The sequence below is a fragment of the Chiloscyllium plagiosum genome, chromosome 17, assembly GCF_004010195.1.
Source record: "Chiloscyllium plagiosum isolate BGI_BamShark_2017 chromosome 17, ASM401019v2, whole genome shotgun sequence".
Taxonomy (NCBI): domain Eukaryota; kingdom Metazoa; phylum Chordata; class Chondrichthyes; order Orectolobiformes; family Hemiscylliidae; genus Chiloscyllium; species Chiloscyllium plagiosum.
The window spans coordinates 3,562,563-3,584,579 of NC_057726.1; the positions used below are offsets into that span (position 1 = coordinate 3,562,563).

The 22,017-nt window shown below is 39.6% G+C and overlaps 1 protein-coding gene across 5 annotated transcripts in view; it reads left to right on the forward strand.

The window, feature by feature from the left end:
• The window catches only part of LOC122558200 (granule associated Rac and RHOG effector protein 1-like), a 214,257-nt gene that overhangs the window by 89,933 nt on the left and 102,307 nt on the right, over positions 1-22,017 (forward strand). For 4 of the 5 annotated variants that reach the window (XM_043706520.1, XM_043706524.1, XM_043706523.1 and 1 more), the window contains exon 2: positions 8,866-10,396. In XM_043706520.1, the coding sequence (XP_043562455.1) occupies positions 9,938-10,396 (459 nt within the window). In that variant the 5' untranslated portion in view covers positions 8,866-9,937. Of the gene's footprint in view, positions 1-4,358; positions 4,377-8,865; positions 10,397-22,017 lie in introns of those variants that run through there. The other variant, XM_043706522.1, reaches the window with a different exon arrangement.

Here is a 22,017-nt window from a genome sequence, read left to right on the forward strand (position 1 = left end):
ATACACACACACACACACACACACACACACACACACACACACACACACACACACACACACAGATACTCCTACACACGCACGCACGCACACACACAGACACCCACACACACCCTTACAGACACACACACTTCCACATTCACACATGCACCCCCTCACAGACTTAAGACACCCTGCACTCACTACACACGCGCATACACTTTCTTTCATACTCAATCCCCAACCCAGACACACACACACACACACACACACATAGACAAAGACCCACATGCGCACATATATTTTATGGGGTGAATTTGTACTTGCAGGGTTACATTGTACTTTGCTCAAAAACTGCATGAATTTATGTAAAACTCTGTTATCTCACTTTTTAGATTCGAATCAATCTAAACATAATGGCATAGTCAGAGAACACAGGGAACCAACACCTTCAACATATTGTCTAGCTATCACCATTGTTAACAGTTAACCTGAGAATGCAACCTTTTTTTTAAAAAAGGTTTTGTGATTTACACATGAAAGAAGTGAAACTATCACTGTATTCTAACAGATGAAAGGCTTAACAGACAATCAATTTTTCAATTTTTCAGTGACATCACGCTGTAAATTTTTGCTATAAATTCTGTGTTAGGATTGAGCCCTCCACTATCGCCTGATGAAGGAGCGTCGCTCCGAAAGCTTGTGTGCTTCCAATTAAATCTGTTGGACTATAACCTGGTGTTGTGTGATTTTTAACTTTGTACACCCCAGTCCAACATCGGCATCTCCAAATCATCACCAAAGCTAGCTACCATATTGCGCATGTCACCTCTTCCTTTTATGATTGCATTTATAGTAGCTCAATCAGAATCAGTATTTGCTACATCAAGAACTTATTTTGTGGAATTTCTGTTTAAGTTAAGCACTTGTCTAGAATCATAAAATACAGAAGGCCAATCAGCCCATCATGTTGCTTCTCGGAAAAAGCAATCCTGTTAGTCCTATATCCTTACTCTTGGCCGTGCAATTCTTTCCTTGTGACAAAATCTTTTTTATATGGTTTCTTAGTAGTCGGCCTATAAAACTAATTTTTGACCTAAAAGTGAATTATATAGAAAAGCTATGTGTTCAAGAGGGGGACACTAGGCTGGGATTTCAGTGGTCACTGATTTGCCCCTGACTGTTGAAAGTCTGTCAACAGTCCACAAGGCACAAGTCATGACTCTGTTGGAATGCTTTAGCTTTTATATGGATAAATGCAGCTGCAAAAATAATTCAGAGGCTTGTCCCCATCCAGAGTGAACTACCTGTTTGATTGTCATCCAGTTCACCACCTCCATCACTGATGCTCAGTGGCAGTAGTGTGGGGTGCCTTCAAGATTCACTGTAGCAATTCCCGAAGGCTTCTTTGACACCACATTTCAAATTTATGATCTCCATTTCTGAGAAGAACAAGGAGGGTTGATGGGAACATAACCATCTGCAACTTCCCCTCTGAGCCACTTGCCACTCACCATCCTGACTTGGAAATATATTGCCCTTCCTCCAGTTTCTTTCCTAACAGGTGGAATGTATCCATATGGTATGGCTAAAATGGCTTACCACCCATATTTTTCCAGCACAGAAATTGATTATTTGATTTACTTTCATATGGCAGTTGACAGAGTCTCAGTGTGACACATCATTTCAAAGGATATCGCTTTGCACAGGGTGGTGTTCCCTCTGAACAATGTTTTGGCAACAGCCTTGATCTCATGTGGAGCTCTGACTCTGGTGTGCTTATTAGTAAGTTAAGAAAAAGTGACAATGAAGCAAATGTGCTGTAATAATGCTTTGTATGCTCTACTTAATCCATTACCTTCACTACTCCTAATATACTCCTCAAACTGATCTCAGCATTAGTGTTTAATTCCCTATGTAAGCCCAAGACTTCAGGAAAGGTTTATAGAATGTTGTCAGGATTGAGAGTGTCCTGCTGGAAAAACACAGCAGGTCAGGAGCACCTGAGGAGCAGGAGAATCGACGTTTTGGGTCTAAACCATTCATCAGGGCTAATGCCTGAAACGTCAATTTTCCTGTCCCTTGGATGCTGCCTGACCTGCTGTGCTTCTCCAGCACCATACTCTCTACTCTGATCTCTAGCATCAGCAGTCCTCACTTTCTCCCTGTTGTCAGGATTGGAGATTTGAGCTATAGGGAAAATCTGAGTAGGCTGGGACTATTTTCACTGGAGCGTGGGTGACCTTTGTAGAGGTTTATAAGATCATGAGGGGATATGAATAGAGCGAATAGCCAAGGTCTCTTCTCCAGGATAGAGGAGTCCAAAACTAGAGGGCATTGGTTTAAGGGAAAAGGGGAAAGATTTAAAAGGGACATAAGGGCAACTTTTTCACACAGAGGGTGGTGCATGTCTAGAATTAACTGCCAGAGAAAGTGGTGGAAGCGGGTACAATTGCATTTAAAAGAAATCTGGATAGGTGTATGAATAGGAAGGGTTTAGGAGGATATTGGCCAAATGCTGGCAAATGGGGCTAGATTAATTTAGGATAGCTGGTTGGCATGGATTAGTTGGACCGAAGGGTCTGTTTCTATGCTGTATAATTCTGACTGTGTAAGTATTATGACATGGAGTAAACCCTCCTGCTTGATTTAGAGCAGTGACACAGAAAAGATGTATCTCATGCAGTAATCTGTGAACATTTGAGGGGCCAAGAAATGTAAAGTAAAAATTAGCAACTTTATTTCTTAAAGTATAACAGAATAATTAACTGACAACTATTTACAACTCCTTCCTCTAACCTAGCTTTTACCTTCCCATCTGTAATATTAGTCTGATAAAACCCCCGATTAAGATTTGCAAAACACAACTACTTATCTCAAAACCAGGCAGCTTTTGCTGCTTCTCTGTATTCCTGTCATCTTTTCTTCTTGGGGATTCTGCTTCACAGGTTACTGATCGATAAAAGTACCTTTTGAGAGCTATTCTCTGGGCAGTTTGTAGATATTGTTGGCTTGGCAGTTCTCCTCCCAACTGTTCAATCTTCCCCGGTCTTATACCCCAAAGCATCGGATTGTGTCATTGGCAATCTTAAAAGCTAATGTACTAAATTCAAACTTGATTGGAGTTTTTTTTTTAGGGGGGTATAATTTAAACTGATTGGCCTAACTCTCATCTGTTTTTGTCTTCAGGTAACCAGCTAGACCAAAAGTTACATTATATCTTTTTTCAGACACTTGGTGCTGTGAGGTAGTTCTGTTGTTTTTAACTCTCTTAAAGTACAATACACACACACACACACACACACACACACACACCTTCTTAATGGTAAGCGGACTCTACATTGTTCTTCAGTCTCTTTGGAAGTTGAAATATGAAAATGTCCAGCATCTTACATCATCAACATTTGTTCTTTTAACAACAACTAAACTGGATGACCTGATTACTTATTGCATGTTTGTAAGTTGGCTAATGTATTTGTTTTAATTACAGCTGTGGCTCTACTTTATAACAACTCTGAGGTGTCCTGCATTTTTAATCACTTAAAATGAAGTAAAATCAAAGTATAGTACAAATAAAGTTTCAGCATTTACCAGAACTACAATTATACCCTCTGTTCACTGACTTCACACACTTCTGGAGCTTTGAAATTCAGATACATGTTTGTTCATGACATCGCCAATGCAGGATATGCAGAAATTAGAAGTGATAACAGGTATAACTAGAGGAGAGGCTCCAGAGACTATATAAAGCTTTATGAAATTTGAATAATTCTAATAGCTGCATGCATCAAAGATGTGCTGTTTTGAGACACGACAATGACAACTAAACCTGTTCTCAGTCGTAGAGCATCTTAACCAGAAAGATATATTGAGAGCCTTGGATTGTTCACTTTTTTTTTATTTGTTCATAGGATGTGTGTTGCTGGCTAGGCCAGTACTTCTGACTTATCTGTAATTGAAGATGATGGTGGGGAACTGCCTTCCTGAACTTCTGCAGTCCTTGGGATGTTGGGACATCCCAGATTGTTGCTAGAAAGGGAAATCCGGGATTTTGACATTGTGTCAAGAATGGATCAACAATATAGTTCCAAGCCTACTTGGTGTATGGATTGATGGAAATATTGCGCATGTTCCCATGCACCTGTTAGCCTTGTCCTGCTTGGTGGGAGAGATTGTGGGTTTTGAAGGAGCCTTGGTGAATTACTACAGTGCACATTGCTGCACTGAACATCGGTAAGGATAGTATTCAAGATGGTGGATGGAATGCCAATCAAGTAGGCTGCTTTTCCTTGGTGGTGTCAAGTTTGTTGCATATTGATGGAGCTGTACTCATACATGCAAGAGGAGAGAGTATTCCATCATGTCCTAACTTGTGCCTTGTAGATGGTGGACAGACTTTGGTGAGTCCAAAAGTGAGTTACTTGTTGCACATTTCCTAGCTTCTGACCTGCTCTTGTAGCCACTGTATTTATGTGGCTGGTACAATTCAGTTTCTCATTAATGGCGAGCATGTTAATGGGGGGCTTCAACACCATAATGCTATTGAATGTTAAGTAATGGTTAGTTTTTCTGGTTGATAGTAATTGCCTGGCATTTGCATAGTGCAAATATGAACTGCTTCATTGCCATGAATGGTGCTGGACATCGTTCGATCATTAGTGAGCATTCCCACTTCTGGCCTTGTGATGGAGGAAAGGCTATTGCTGAAACAGCTGAAGATGGTTGAGCCTAGTACACAACTCTGAGGAACTCCCACAGCAATGTCCTGGAGTTGAGATGACTGACCTCCAAAAACCACAACCATTTTCCTTTGTGCTTGGTGTGACTCCAACCAGTGGCAGTTTTACCCTGATTCTTTTGAAGAAAGGGTGTTAAAAGTGACATTTTTCTGGATTCTAAATATTGAATCATAACGTGATTATGTTTAACACAAACAGTAGAACAAGTCTACACAGAATATGTAAAAAATATGTATATATGTGAAGCCTCTCATGATCATAAGATGTCCCAAAGCACTTTGCAGCCATTGAAGTACTTTTGATGTGTGGTCTCCATTCTAATTGTGGAGAATGCAGAAGCCAATTTGATAATTGTGAGGGCTTGCTATGCATGTAGTGGTATTTTCCAGATAATGTGTTTTTCCCCCAATGAGGAATAAATGTCGATAGGTACAGTTGTCTTGCTGTGATCCCAGAGATCTTTGATGTCCTTTGAGAGGTGTTAAACTATCACTTTGAATTGTATAGGATAGGCCCAAGTTTGGAGGGAATTTTACAAATTCATTCTTCTGTTTTGTCATTTATTGGTTAGACCAGCATTTATTACCCATCTCTAATTACTCATAATGGTGGTGAGCCACCTTTTTGAACCATTGCAGTTCATGAGGTCCATAGAGGAATTAGGGAGTTCTGGGATTTTGACTCAGTAACAGTGAGGAAGCGATGACATATTTCCAAGTTAGGACGGTTTGTGGCTTGGAGGGGAACTTGTAAGTAACGTGTTCCCAAATATGTTGCCCTTGACCTTTGAGATGATAGAGGTCCTGGGTTTGGAAGGTGCTGTTGAAGAAGCCTTGGTGAGTTACAGCAGTGCATCTTGTAGAGGATTCACACTGCTGCCATTGTGTGTTGGTTGAGGATGGAGTGAATGTAGGTGGTGGAAAGAATGCCAATTGCGAAGGCTGCTTTTTCCTAGATGCTGTCAAGACTCTTGAGTCTTTTGGAACTATTGCCATTGAGGTAAATGCAGAGCACTCTGTCACACACTTTACTTGTGCATAGTAACTAGTGTACAGGTATTTAAAGACTTCATTGCAGAGAAAGGTAGACCTTTGAAGTGGATTACCCCTGGGGTTTTGTTGAGGGAGGGTAGTATCGGAAAATATGTGGAGGTATTGGAGAATTATTGGGTGGATTGAGCAGTTGGGTGGAGTTAAATTTTGGAATCAGCAACTGGACTGGAATTTTCTGGCCATGTTCTCTGCATTACTGTAATTTTTGGATCAACACTGTAGGATGTTAATGTATGATGATGTGGGAAGATATTAGGTTGGAAGATCAGCTTTGATTATACAAATGGTGAAGGATGTTCAGAGGATGTTCAGAGGACATATTGGCACTCTTCATTTATAATCATGTTCTTTATTTTTCTGTAAAAAAAATTAATGATATCAAAAACGATGAACATTTCCACAAATTGATAGACAGTCTACAACTTATCAATGAATTTCACACCTGATGGCACAATCATTTTACATGCAAAACAGCTTCATTTGACAAATCTGGTGCACTTGCATCTTCACTGCAGCAGGAGTAACTTCAATGATTTCAAATGTTCTGCAAGAAAGTAGAACTTCTCATTTTGAAATTATGAATCCAGCATTGCCTTTGTCAATATTCATGTTCTAAAGTTGGCTGATTGTCAAACATATCAATTACTTAAGTGGTAATTAAATTGTTATTTCATTAGCTGTGGAGTACCCAGCTCAGAAAGACAATGTTCTGTAAAAATGCAAGTCTAGAACTCTTTGGGGAGCAGTAGTACTGTCCCAACCTCTGGGTCAGAAGGTCCCACCTGCCCCCAGATGTACCAGAAAATGTCTGAACAACATGATTAAAAATGTCTAGAAATGCAAGTCTTTCTCATTAGCATGGCTCTCAATCACAGCCTGTGTTATGACTGATATTTGTGCTATACATCTGTCAGTTTTAATGGTAAGCACTGAAGAGTCTGTAGAGCAGTAGTACCACAAGATATGTTAATTTTTCTAGACTTGTGTGTCTTAGATATTGCATTCTCCATTATGTTTGGACATGCTTTTTGGAAACAATACTATTGTTTTCTGAAATAGAGCTTTGCACATTGGAGATGGAGAAAAAAAATGCAAAAGGGGTTTCAGTTATACTGTTTGTGTACAAGATACAATTCTGCCGATTGATTGAAAGTTGTGAACATAGTGACATTGGTACTGGCTGATCTTTTACTAACCATGCAATCAAGTTCACTTGCCAGCCTGTGCTCTCAGTTGACTGATTTCAGTGGGGCAGTAGCTGGGTCATTGCAATTGATAATCGTTGAACCTCGGAAAGGTTTCTTGATCTGTGTTCTGACACCTGCTGGTAACTGCCCAGGAGTCTGCTCAGTGAGGACAGGGGCCACTTAAAACTATAGTGTACTCTAAGATGCCTTTGTGTTTATCATCACCTCCACATCCATGACCTAGCCATCCAGAAGGTCAAGATCAATTGAGACACAGGAACGCAACTTACAAGTTGCCCACACTACCTGACCAACATTTATTGGCTGTATTCTTAAAGGTCACTTGGTTACACTCCAGTGCCAAATAACACTGTGGGTGTACCTTCACCATATGGAGTGTAGCTGTTCAAGCAGATAACCAACCACTTCTCAAGTTAGGGATGAGAAATAATTATAAGTCTTCTGAGTGATGCCCACATATAAACTGTGAAAACATTTCATGCAATTATTTGGCAAGCTTTCTAAAGGCTCTGAGGCTGCTAGAATTGTGCTTTGAAGAGGTTGTGAGAAGTAAAATATTGGCAAGAATATTGACATTCTGTCTACAAAAATAGAGGTGCTGTTTGTATGGCACTTTGCAAAAGATAGATGGCTGAAACTTCTGTAATCCAAAAATTTGTATTTGGATGAATGAACTCTTAACTGAATGAGCTGTCCTGCATTCATTTGGTAATGTGCAGCTAATCTTCCTGATATGTGGCTAGAAGTGGGGAGGAGTATCCAAAATTCAGTACATGTGCATGGTTGACTATGACATTGATTAGTTTGTATGTACCAATAGCAATGCCAGTAGTCAGAGCCATGGTACTCCCAATTCAAGCCTGCTGCTCCAACATTGAAACATTTAGTCCCTTGAGTCTGTTCTGCAATTCAGTGAGATCATGGCTGATCTGCAAAGCAATCGCATTTAGCTGCCATTGCTCCACACCCCTTGAAACCCTTACATTAAAAATGTAAGGAACACCACATTTATCAATACAGTATAGGGGTATAAGACATTTGGGCCCCACACCTTTCATTGTAACATTGTGGCTAACTTGTGATCGATCATGCCGATCCTCTACATTTCTTTAACACCATTGGTTTTCCAAAATCTATCTATCTCAGACTTAGAATCCACAATTGATCAAATATTAATTGCTGTTAGTGGAATGAAATTCCACTGTTTATGTGGAGGTGTTTTCTAACTTCACTTCTGAAAGAAAAGCAAAAACAAAAGTCGTGGAAACACTCAGCAGGTCAGGAACATCCAAGGAGAGGGATAACATCACTGATTTGGGTTGAAGTACTCTTGCATCAGAATCTTGTACTCAAACAGATGTTCCACTGCAGGTATTCCTCCGAGAAGCAGAAAGGCATGAGCAACAAATGCTACCTTTGCGCCATCAACATCTCATGAATAAATTGAAAAAGAAAACCTTGCAATCATGAATGTTTATGAGCACCAAGGAAGCTGATAATATTGACATGGGAGAGAGAGCAATATTTAAAAGCCAACTTTAATGTTCATATCCAAAGTTGGAGTTTCTGATTTATGAAATATGTAAAACATACAACACAGAAATAGGCCATTCAGCTGAGAGACCGTCTGCCAGTCCTCCTCCTCCTCCTCCATATCAGCCTCCTTCAATCCAATCCTATCAACATATTCTTCTAATCCTATCCCCCTCGTTATCTAAATGCTCATTAAATAGGTCAGACATAATTTGAAAAAAAAATAAAAGTTCAACTGAACCTGCTGCTTTGCTTCCCCAAAGCCGTTAGAATCTCAAGGGATGTTTAAAGCCAGAATTTTGACTTCCTCACAGCAAAATGTATTGTTTGGATTGATTTCTCTTTTCTTTATTTCAGGAAATGACCTAGAGGCCTTAGAAATACGTTAGTGCTGTCCTGCTTCATACTGCAACTGAGTGCATAATCAATCTGGAAGCAGCACTTGTTTCCGCTTCGATCCCAAACTACCTCACCAAGGATTTAAAAACCCAACACGTATGAAGGGAGGAGGAGGAGGAGGCAGCTTGTGAAATCTGCAAGAGCATAGGCACTTGTCAGTTTTTTTGTTTGTGTTAAAGTTGAAACACTACATCCAAATGAGCTACGTTTGACCGACTGGATCTGTCAAAAACTCTTTGAAGAACTTGATCACGGGACAAGAGTAATGTGGACTGCTTTGAGTAATAGTCCGAGCACTGAATAGTTAATATTTTACGTTTAACTTTCGCTGTTGATCAGTGTCTTAGTCCATTTTAGTAAGTCTGCGAATCTTACTTTTCTTTGAGTTTACTTTGCAAGTGCTTTTGTGTTGGAGCTAGCAAGAGTGTTCCATCAACATTGTGTGATTCAAAACAGAAAGACAATGCTTTGATACTAGTTTAACTGGTGAGCTGATTCCCTTTTTTGGGTTTGGTTTCTTTCACTGCCAGCCCCACGTTCTTTAGGGTGTAAAATGGCATTGACTCCTCCTGTTGACCATTGTCGCTGGTTTTGTTCTAATAATCGGAATAGTGAGCGGCTGTGCTAAACCCTTCGTGCATTACTGTGCAGCTTTTTGAGAAGCATGAGCCGCCGATGAATGTGCAATTCGGGGACAGAGCAACGGTAATCAATTCTGAAAAACTCTTTTTTTATTCTCTCTCCATACTTGACTGGTCGCAGCAGGGCTGCACCTACAGAAGACTAATAGATTTGACTGTTTCAGGAATCATCTCCTGTGCTGACAGACTGTGTGCACGTGTGAAAACGCTTGCCTTCGGATATACGCTAGAGCTATAATTATGTATGTGATACTCTTGACTCTTTTTGCAGAACTTTCCATGTTTAAAGTTGTTTGGGACATTTAAAGAAAAAAATTGCTACCTAATTAAGACGACTTACTCAAAGAAAAGGGCAAACAACAAACCCACAGAAAAAAACACCATTACTTATGTATTGTTGCAGTGCTCGGGAAAATAAAATGGACTATAAGCGACGGTTTCTGCTTGGCGGGTCCAAGCAGAAAGTGCAACAACACCAGCAGTACCCAATGCCTGAGCTAGGCAGGACCCTGAGCGCACCTATGGCATCCTCCGCTGGTGTGACACCTCCGTTGACACCCACCACCCAGATAGCAGATATCCAACAGGGAATCTCCAAATACTTGGATGCACTGAATGTGTTCTGCCGAGCCAGCACGCTCCTCACCGACCTCTTCAGCAGTGTTTTTCAAAATTCACATTATTCTAAAGCAGCTATGCAACTGAAAGACGTGCAGGTACATGTCATGGAGGCAGCAAGCAGACTCACAGCAGCAATAAAACCAGAAATTGCGAAAATGCTGATGGAACTGAGTGCAGGGACAGCAAACTTCAAAGATCAGAATGACTTCAGTCTTCAAGACATTGAGGTAAGGAAACTGGCAAAGTTGCTTGACTAACTGAGAATTGCCACCATAAACATGAAACTATTGTAAATACCCCCCCAAAAAAGGGATTATTTCAAACCTTTTTCTACTTTAAGTATTGCCCAAAGAGATTGTTTTGTGAACTAGCTTGCAAGAATTGTTGCAAATAACACTGAGAGTTCTTAATGTGCCGACTTAAAAAAATATAATTACTGCCAGCCCTTTTTTTGAAAAAACAAAAGAATAAATTTTTATTCCTATAGAACCTTTCATAATCTCCAGATTTCTCAAATCACTTAACTGACAATGCAGGAGTTTTGAAATACAATTGATTTTGTAATTTTGGGAAAGATCCAACTCATTTGTTTACAAGATCTCACAAATATCAGTGAAATAAGTGACCCAACCATTTGATCTGTGTGTTGAGAGTTGAATATGACAGGGCACTGGGGAGAACCCCACACTTGTTATTTGAAATAATGCCATGTGATCCTTTTATCCACCTGAGAGAATAGATGGTTCCTTGCCTCAACGCATCACCTGAAAGATGGCATCTCTGTGCAAGCATTCCTTAAGAAAGCACTGGGAGGGTCAACCTGGATTACATGATCAAGTCTCTGGAATAGGACTTGAACCCACAATGTTTTGAGCTAGATGCAAGAGTGCTATCCATGGAGCCACGGCTGACACCATTACATACCATTTCTAATAAATTGGATTTGTTTTTGCGAATTTAGTGTTGATTAAGCTTTGCAGACCTTGTGCTTGATCTGTGCTGGTAGTCAGCCAGGGAGTGGCAGGTTGAAGTTGATTTCAACTCTTAGGTTGGAGTGCGGCTGGTAAAATTGACCAAGATACGTAGGAGCAGGAGTAGGCCATTCAGCTCCTCAAGTTTACTCTGCCAGTGTGGATCATGTCTGATCATCTATTTCTGTGCCATTTTCCTGTGCTATTTCCATATCCCTTGATGACATTATTGAGAAATCCATTGATTTCTGCCTTGCACAGGTCTCTGGGGTGAGAAATTCCGAAGATTCAGTAGCCTCTGAATGAAGACATGCCTCCTCTTCTGAGTCCTAAAAAGTAGAAGCATCCACTCTGTTGATTCTTTGAATGCAGGACTAGTCTCCTCAATCTCTCCTTAAAGGACTGTCCAGGAATTAATCTGTTAAATCTCCATTGCATTCCTTCAATGGAAATGTTTATCCTCCTCCTTACTTTCTATCCAGTGACCGAAGATTACCTGTGAATGAGAAAACTGGGTTTAGCTGTAATGTTCTTTTATGATTTGGTACTCTGTAGTGAATGTGCAACGTTAAGGGCATTTAAATGGTCATTGGATAAACCTATGGATGATAATGGAATAGTGTAGGTTAGATGGGCTTCAGATTGGTTTCACAGGTTGGCGCAACATTGAGGGCTGAAGGGTCTGTACTGCACTATAATGTTCTATGGTGCAGAATGTGATGAGGTATTCTGTGGGGGCAATGCAGGAAGGGCCTGTATAATTATTTAGAGGCAAAGACTTGACACTCTTCAAGAGAAGATTCTGAGCTGGAAGTGGAAATTGGTGTGAAGAAGATTGAAACACTAATTAACAGAGTGGGGTTATCAAATGGAAAGTGTAGTGCTGGAAAAGCACAGCAGGTCAGGCAGCAACTAAGGAGCAGAAAACTTGATATTTCAGGCAAAAGCCCTTCATCAGGAAAGCCCCTTGTTCCTGATGAAGGGCTATAGCCCGAAACATCGATTTTCTTGCTCCTCGGGTGATGCCTGACTTGCTGTGCTTTTCCAGCACCATGCTCTCGACTCTAACCTCCAGTATCTGAAGTCCTCACTTTCTCCTCATCAAATGGAAAATTCAGTAGAAAAACACTCAGGATTTGCTGTGTAATTGCTGGATGATTAGTGATCTGTGCTGTGGAATACACATGGATTTGCTTTACAGCTTTGTTTAGTTGTCCCTTGCTTGTTTAACAGTTGATAAATGGCAGCAATATATGATGTGACATGACCATTCTCTTTGCAGTTCAGATTTACAGCTGGTTTAAAATAGTGTGAGCAGAATATATTGTAGGTGTGCCATAGGCCTGTGTTTTACGTCCATCACGCATGGCTCTATCAAAAGCATCAAACTATATTTCCTCTATTCATGCAGTAGGGCTAATTGTCCGTTTTCAACCTATTTTCTTTCAGATTTCTGTACAATATAGAAAGACCGTAGTTAACGCTTTTGTTTGTTTCCTGGAAAAGACCACATTGTGTGTATTATGGTGATGTGGAAAACAGGGTAGGTCTGGGGAGGGGAAGCTTATGATGTATGTGCAATTCCATATCAGCAAGCAGATCTGTACATTTTATTAATTTTAAAATATTATACATTGTCAATAAATTTACTCTAATGTAAGAAAGGAAAATATAGTTCAACAAGATATAAATCCATTTTGCGCTTATGGGAATGGATGAATGATGGTTCAGGTGGGTTTACTGGAGGCTGAGAGGATCTTTTGGGAGGGTTATTGGAGGGTTGTTTTTTTTTGGAGATTATTCGTGGGACTCTTTACAGTATTCTCTTCAAAAATGTTTTGCTGTGAGGCTTTTATTTTAGTGACAGCTGCACTTAGTTTTCTTCTCTCTGAAATGCTCCCTTTAACAAGTTGACTGCATTTTTCATACTTCAGTTCACATTTAAAGACCACAGTCACCTTAATCAAAGATGACCATGGCCCCTTAAACCTTATTGAAGAATCAACAAGTGTCCTTACGTTGATTGTCTTGGTTGTTGGTTCTTCTTGTTCATCAACCTCCTCCTCCATAGTCCTTTTTTAATGATCGGTTATGGGACATAGGCATTTCTGGTTTGGCTCACTTTTATTGCCCCTCCCTAATTGCCCAAAGGGCAGGTAAGATTCAACATTTGTTTGTTGTAATGAACAAACATACTGGATTGAATGCATTAAATGTGGGTTGTTGCCAAGTTACTTGCCTCACATGCAGATGTTTTCTTCAATAAGGGTTGAAGAAAAGGAGGCAGTAGTGCAGTGGAAACAGAAGTGGTAAAGCCCAACCTTTTGCAGGCTGGGAACATGGGTTCAAATTCCACAATGGCAGGTTGAAACTCAGTAAAAATCTGGAATAAAATGATTACCTAATGACCATGTAACCACTGTGGATGATCGTAAAACCCCATCTTGTTCACTAATTTCCTTTTCGGGAAGGAAGTCTGTCATCTTTGCCTGGCCTGCCTGTGACTCCAGACACAGCAATTCAGATGATGACTTCTGCTTTTTAGCTTTGTATTTTTAAAAAATGTCTTGACTTGTACTCATTGCAGTTTGGAAGAATGAGAGGTGATCGCATTGAAATACATAGAATTCTTAAAGGGCTTGGCAGGCTAAATGCTGAGAGGATGTTTCCCCTCATGGGAGAGGCTAGAACCAGAGGCACGGTCTCAGGATAAAGAGGTGACAGTTTAAGACTGAGCGGAGGAATTTCTTCTGAGAGTTGGAGTCTTTCGAACTCCTTGCTACAGAGCGATGTGGGGCAGAGTCCTCATGTGTATTTAATGCTGTGACAGATTCTTGATCAGTGGTGGAATTGAAGGTTATGGGGAAAATGCAGCCAAATAGACATGAGTAATATTGGATCAACAATGCTTCAATTGACTAGTGGAGCAGGCTTGAGGGGCTGAATGGCCTACTCCTGTTCCTGTATCTTATGGTATGTTCTGCAAGATATACATCTCTAGAATAACCAGCCTCTTCAATGTTGACTCCTATTGGGGCATTCATTCTGATTCCTCATTGATTGCCTGTTGAACCTGTTCTGCCATTCAATGAAACCATAGCTGGTCTGTGGCCTAACTCCATATAATTTGCCTTTGGCTCATATCCCTTAATATTGTGGTTTAACAAAAATTGATCTCTCTCAGATTTAAAACTAATGACTGATGCAGCATCGATTGCCATTTATGGAAGAGAGTTCCAAACCACTACCACCCTTTGTGTGTAGAAGTGCTTCCTAACATCGCTCCTGAATGGTCTGGCCCTAATTTTTTAGACTATGCCCCCTAGTTCTAAAATCCCCAACCAGTAGAAATAGTTTATCTTTATTTACCCTGTCTTTTCCTGTTAAAATCTTGAAGACTTCGATCAGATTTACCTGCTTTATCATCAGCCCTGGCAACTTCACCACTTGCAACAATATTATACAAATTAGCATGTTTTTGTGTCTTGCAAATCCCATGTGGCTATCTATGATTAAAGTTTCACTGTAGTCTATTTTAACATCACCATTCAAACTCTCAGCCTAAAGCTAAAAGACATTGGTCTTGTCGCACAGTGGTGTTAGCTTCCTTGCCTCTGGCCTGGAAGATTCAGGTTCAAGTCCTATCCTGACCTAGAGATGTGTCATAACTTGTTCGCAGTTTTATTGAAATAATTAAAACCGAGCATTGGATTAAACATCAACATCAACCTCAACAGATAATTTAGTTTCCATATCGATCATAATTCCACCTTTATTATATCTAATTAAATCTTAACAGCATCCTAGGATTTACTGGATTACCAAACTCTCTTAATTGATCAAAAAAACTAAAAAGATCTGTGAATACTGAAAATCAGATTCAAAAACAGAAATTGCTGGAAAAGCTGTTCTGAAGAAGGGTCACTGGTCCCAAAATGTTCACTTCGCTTTCTCTCAACAGATACTGCCAGGACTGCTGAGTTTTTGCAGCAATTTCTGGTTTTGTTTCTTTTAATTGGTCAATGTTTTTAATAATTGTCCTCCCTTTTCCTGAAGGAGAGCTCTAACAATATCTATTGAATATTTATTAATTTCAGAATACTTCATAATATTTTACTTTCAGTATCTTCTTAGCAGTAAGCACCTCATAATTACTGACTCTTTTTTGGCTCAATATGAATGATTTTGAATAAAATTAATAAATTATACCACAACATTTAAGATGACACAGTGGTTAGCATTGCTGCCTCAGCGCCAGAGACCCGGGTTCAATTCCCGCCTCAAGCGACTGATTGTGTGGAGTTTGCACATTCTCCCCATGTCTGTGTGGGTTTTCTCCAGATGCTCCGGTTTCCTCACACAGTCCAAAGATGTGCAGGTTAGGTGAATTTGCCATGCTAAATTGCCCATAGTGTTAGGTGCAGGAGTAAATGTAGGGGTCTGGGTGGTTGTGCTTCGGCGGGTCGGTGTGGACTTGTTGGGCCGAAGGGCCTGTTTCCACACTAAGTAATCTAATCTAATCTAATCTAATCTAATCTAATGACTATTATGGCATTGAGAGGGAGCTGATGATTATCATGGTTCGCAAAATGCTAGTGTACACTCACCAGCTTGTACTGAACAAAGTGTTGAGTGTTTTATCAGCAGCCTTTTAAAAGATCACTGGAGACCACAAAAGACAGTGCAACCTAGGCAGCACAAATAAAAGTCAGGGCTGCTTGCAATGATTGATTCTCCTCAATCCTCCCAAGATTGCCTGCTCTTTTCCTACCCCAGGACCCAGTTTTTGCAGTCTGAGCATGGGAATAACACACGAATGACCAGATGTATGATGCTAGTGTGAAGTAGCAATGCTGTAAGTATTATTGAAGACCGATGTTAATGCAAAACCTTTTTAAGCTAGGATTTCATGTGTAAATGCACCCATGTGTTGAAATTTTTGAAGTTTATATACAACCTGTAAATTTTCTTTACTTTTTAACTCATCTGTCTTAATTTCAAACAATCAGCAAGAATTTTCATTATCTGTCATCTTTAATGTTGTAAAAGATACCAAGGTTCTTCACACAGTTGTTATTCAAACAACATTTAATATAGAGGCCGGTAAAGAGACGTTAAGATATCTGACCAAAGCTTGGTTAAAGAGTTAAGTTGCAGTTCGGGTCTTAAAGGAGATGTGAAAGTGGTACAGGGAGGGAATTCCAGAACTTGAGAACTGGTTAACTAAAGACACAGCCACCAATGGTGGAGTGAATTTGGAGGTGTGCATGATGCCAGAATCGGAGTACAGCGTCCATCAAAGCAAAAGGTATTCCTTTCAGCATTTTACATACCTCAATCACCTCCCACTTATAACTGATTTTATTCCAGTGGAGAAAACCCTGGATGTGTGTACTGCAAACCTGTTTACGAATCTATCCTTGTACCTTTAATATCATTGCTTAGTTCATATATGTTTTTGTAGTTTTGAAAGTGGGGTTACAAGTATGTTCTTGTGGCTGAAGGTGCTGGTTGTGATGCTGATGTAATGTGGCAAGCGATATTAATGCAATGCTGCTTTCATTCAGATTGTATACAACAACAAGAGCAATAAACCATGTTTGGTTATGCCAGTCATGAAATCTTAGCTCTTTCATGTTCAAGAAGTTCATATGGTTTTCTTTAATATGCTGTCACTTTTACTGTGTCAATCACACTTAAACCATGTCAACCACACTTAAACCAGCATCAATTAAAAAGCACTTATTAAGCAAATAATGCACCAAACTACAGAAAGGATAACCTCTTAACTCCCTAACATGACTGAAAAGCTCATGTCGAATTATACATTACACAGCACACCTCTCAGAATTGTATTCTTTACAGGAACTAGCCCAGAGTTACTCTCAGCCTCCAACAAACTTGCATCTCTCCGTTTCATGGAGTTATGTTTAGTGTTCATTGAATTTCATTTCCTCCAGACTTCTCAAAATCCCTGTGCCAAATTCCAGCAGCAAGGCACACTCCAGTGATGCCATCTGGCCAAGGTGAATCTTCCTGTGTCATTACATTTCTACAATTTCCATTTCTTCTCGCAAATAATGAACTCACATCCACATTCTGACTAGTGGCTAACAGAGAATAATCTTTCTCCCTGCTTTTCATAGTAGTTGCTATTTTCCTTTCTCACCTGCACTCCATTCATTCATCCTCCCTTTTGTTTGTGTTCTGGTGTTTAATCTGGTATTTGACTTTGAATAGGTTTTTACCTGGCCCATGTCTCCATGCAGCCAGGTTACACAACAGTTTCCATCACTCCATTTGTCTTAAATTACAGGAAAAAGTAACCATCTTTAAAAAAAATCTTCCATTTGTAACTGTTAGTGAATGAACATATGAATATGGTACAGGTACACAATCCTTTATCCGAAATGCTTGGGACCAGCTGGTTTTCGGAATTCAGAATTTTTCGAATTTCAGAATAAGTGACAGTTTGATGGTGTCGACCTGGGTTAACTGCCCGCCAAACAACCTTGTTAATGAGAAAAAAAACTTCTCAAAAAAGCCTTCGGACTTTGGAGCTTTTTGGATTTCGGGATTTCAGATAAAGGGTTGTCTATCTGTATCTGAACATTACAGAACCCAGCAAGTCATTGATTTCAGAGAGGGAGGGAGGGGGAAACATAGAGAATATAGGCTAAAAGAAAACAAGAGAAGATGACACCTACCAGAACACAAATATATCAGTGATTTACATGGAATATAAAATGATTTGAATTAATATAAGCACACTTCATTGTCTCATATATTCCGAAGTGCTCCAGTACCCAGGAAATACTTGTGCAGCATTATCACTGTCAAAATAAAGAGAATGTGGCAGCACAGAGCAAGCAACTACACTTGCAATGAATATGTTATCAGAAAAACTGTTGTTAGTGATGCTCATGGATGGATAAACATTGGCCTTGATAGTAAGGAGAATACCAGTGTAACACAATGGAATGTGCTGTAACGTTTTAAGATTCCTATCTATCTTGCTCGTAAGAGATTTGGATTTGTTTAATTTTCTCTCTTTATGCAACATTCAGCCTACAAAATGTAAACTTTGAGATAGAAACGTTTTAGAGCATTGATTTGGACCTCTGATGTAACAGTCAGCAGCTTGTGTACTTGGTCATGTTATCTCAGCTTTGTGACAATGGTGACATAAGGGTGGACCTTTCATCCTATCAAACTTGCTTCACCATTCAACTTGATTATGGCTAATCACCAATCTCAGTTTAGATTTCCATGCTGCGGAGCTTGCATGTAAATCAGCATATAATTTAGCAGAATACTGGGTTTGTTGAAGTAAGTTTCATAACTTGCTGTGGTGGTATTTAAATTGTGATCTCTAGATTGCTGGTTGTGGGTTTAAATCCTGTTGGTGTGACTTTTGAAACAAAACATAGAAATTGTCAATTTTGACTGATGAAATTTGTAATAATCTTCTTAGCACTCTTTCAAGGTGGAATATTTCTGCTATATTAGTAAAACTTAAAAGCTGTTCACATACATTTAGTAGCAATTATTTGATTGACAAAGTACTTGTTAAACCAATAGGTGCCACATAGACACTTCCAAGTAGTGAGTATCTACACAAGTGTACTGTCATGAATTGCTTTTTGTAACCTTTTTGTAATGCAACCCATTTGATTCTTTGTCACATTTCATCCATCCCATTTGTTGTATCAAAATTGCTTGTTCACCAGAACATTTTCATTTAGTTTTAATGGAATATGAAATCATGGGATCTTTCAGAAGAAAGGCTACTGAGTAACTCGGAAAGTTTTTAAAATGTCCTATTATTTAGGATGTCAGCATCTCTAGCTAGTCCAGCATTTATTGCCCATTCCTAATTGTCCAAGAGAAGGTAGTGATGAGACACCTTTCTGAACTGCTGTAGTCCCATGAGCTGTAGGTACTCTAACAGAGCTTTTAGGGAGGGATTTCAGGATTTTGATTCAGTGACATTGAAGCATCCACAATTGCAGTTCCAAGTCAGGATTGAGAGAGATTTGGAGTGGAGCTGTCGCCTGCTTAATTTTCATGTGCTTAATTTTCAAACTAAGCAAGGAGTGCCGATTTGGAAGAAGAGTGAAGGCACTGAAGACACTATTTAGTTTTTGCCATTTGAGGCAATCCTAACCATTGCTTTGACCAAAGATGATTGCTGCAAACAAGACAATGATTCTACCTCTGGCAAATAACAGGGTCCAGAAATCGCAAGACGCTTCTAACTCATCAGAATGATAATTGATTTTCCTCTCGCAAACCTCCTCGCTTCCTAATGTAGCATCTAACAGTTTTTTTTAAAGAAAATGTTCTGGGATTTCTCCAGTTCTTTGGGAGTTTATACAGTATACTCTTCATTCCTGCAATTAATCCTAAAAGTCTTTTAGCTAACTTCAACCTGTATCCATTTGTTCATATCTCTGGTTTGGGCATATTTTAAGTTTACCTTTTCACTTCACTGTCTGAAATCTGCAAAGTATACCATTCACTTCTGTCCTTGCGAAACTCAAAGGCCTGGGTTTCATGTGCCTTCGCTTATAACTCCTGACACAAGGGATGAGCTAAATCAAAAAGTTATTCTTCCCATAATGAGAGAGAACTAAGACTCAAATATTCTGGCTGCACTGGGTGATGAAGTAGGTTTGCACTGCTGACTTCAATTTAAGAGTTTGGACTCCATTGAGTGAGTCACTTTCTCTGACTTAAGGCATGACTTGATTTATCTTGACATAATAAAAAAAATCCAGTTGACAAGCAGCGTAAATCCTATTTTGTTAATTAAAACATAATGGAAGAGTTGATTGAACAGTCTGTGTTTGAATTGACTTGGAATACTGGGTCAAGTGAAAGTGGTTAGGTTTGAAGCACAGATTTGGATGAGTTTGTTGCTTTTTCATTATTCTCTTTTTTTTTATATAAAAAAGAATGCCCATGAAGACTTACACCACCTCCACTGGAGTTGGCTGTGATGAGGTACTGTGCAGAACTGATGAATTTTGAAAACACTCCCTATTCCCCCTAGACAGTTTTGCTCAATGCCTCTTTACAGTTGTGGAACTGGTTGTGGGAATGTAACATATTGGAGGGTTCAAACTGGTATTTAATGGTGCAGCAATTGAAAGAATGGGCTGCCACAATTTCTATTTATGTAACTCACGACTTTAATAGTCAAACTTTCCAAGATGTTTAATCAGACACAAATTCAGAATGAGGCACTTAGGAAAAGCTTAGTCAAAGAGTTAGATTTTTAACAAACCTTAAAGGAGCAGAAGAAGCAGACGGGTATAGTGTTTAAGGGCAAGAATTCCATACTATTTGGTCTGGACAGCTGACGATATGACACCAATGAAGAAGTGAAGGAAGTGGAGGATATGCAAGAGACCAGAATTAGGTGAATGCAGATATCTAAGGAAGTAGAGCTGGAGGAAATTACAAAGATGGAAAGACAAAGACTTTGGGAGATTTGAGCAAAGGAAGAGAATTTTGAAGTGGAAGCAAATAATTCAAGAAATGGAGCAGTAGCTAGTCTTGATATTTTAAATGTTGAACAAGAAATATTCTTTTCATGTACAAATTTAAAACACACTGAAGATGCTGGAAATCTGAAACAGAATTTGCTGGAGAAACTCAGCAGGTCTGGCAGCATCTGTGGAGAGAAAGCAGAGTTAAAGTTTTGGGTCCAGTAACTTTTCTTCAGAACTTCAAATCTTTTTTCTGATGGGAATCGCTTGATTGATTGCGGTGAGATAGGAGTATCTTGTTGGGGAAAACATACTATTAAGACTGATCTCTTTTGCAAATTCTGGCGCCCTAGGAAGATTTCAGCTGAGTCTGTGTTTCACTTAACTAATAAAATGTTGTGACTGATATCTGCCAGTTGACTGAGGAATAGCACACCAAGCATTGTCAGATTTTTCTGGCTACCCTGGTGTATTGGTGCAAATGTTGGCTGTTTTCGGTGTGTGACTATTCACATGCACTTTGTTACGAAACTGTGATTTAACTTCCTGGTGCATCTTCATCCCCTTTTAGCTTCAGTTTTCTGAGCACATTTGACTATTCTACAAATTCTTCCATAATGTCACCCTGAAAATTGCTCTTATGTGAGTCTGAACAATGATTGTTGGCTTATCGGATGTAAATCTGAACTGAGGCCAATTCTTTGCTTCCCAAACTGTCACCACATGCCACTGCTTTAACCCATTTATCTATTAGCAATGTCCTGGAGGGAAGATTTTATAACATTTTGCTGAGATAAATCCCTGGTGAAAGTTTGAGGTCACTTTTCCTGTATATCTTGAATGAAGTATAGACTAAGTACAATACCACTGGTGAAATAGTCCTGTAATTCCTCCCCTAATTTATATATAACTGTCACAGTCTTGTTGTTTGCCAGGGCATTGCTGATAACTTGAGTAGTCCATAACTCTGAAGATGGACGAGGGAGATCCAGTAGATGTAGTGTACCTGGACTTTCAGAAAGCTTTTGATAAAGTCCCACATAGGAGGTAAGTGAGCAAAATTAGGGCGCATGGTATTGGGGGCAAAGTACTAACTTGGATTGAAAGTTGGTTGGCTGATAGGAAACAAAGAGTAGTGATAAACGGCTCCATTTCGGAATGGCAGGCAGTGACCAGTGGGGTACTGCAGGGATCAGTACTGGGACCGCAGCTTTTTACAATATATGTTAATGATATAAAAGATGGTATTAGTAATAACATTAGCAAATTTGCTGATGATACAAAGCTGGGTGGCAGGGTGAAATGTGAGGAGGACGTTAGGAGATTACAGAGTGACCTGGACAAGTTAGGTGAGTGGGCAGATGCATGGCAAATGCAGTTTAA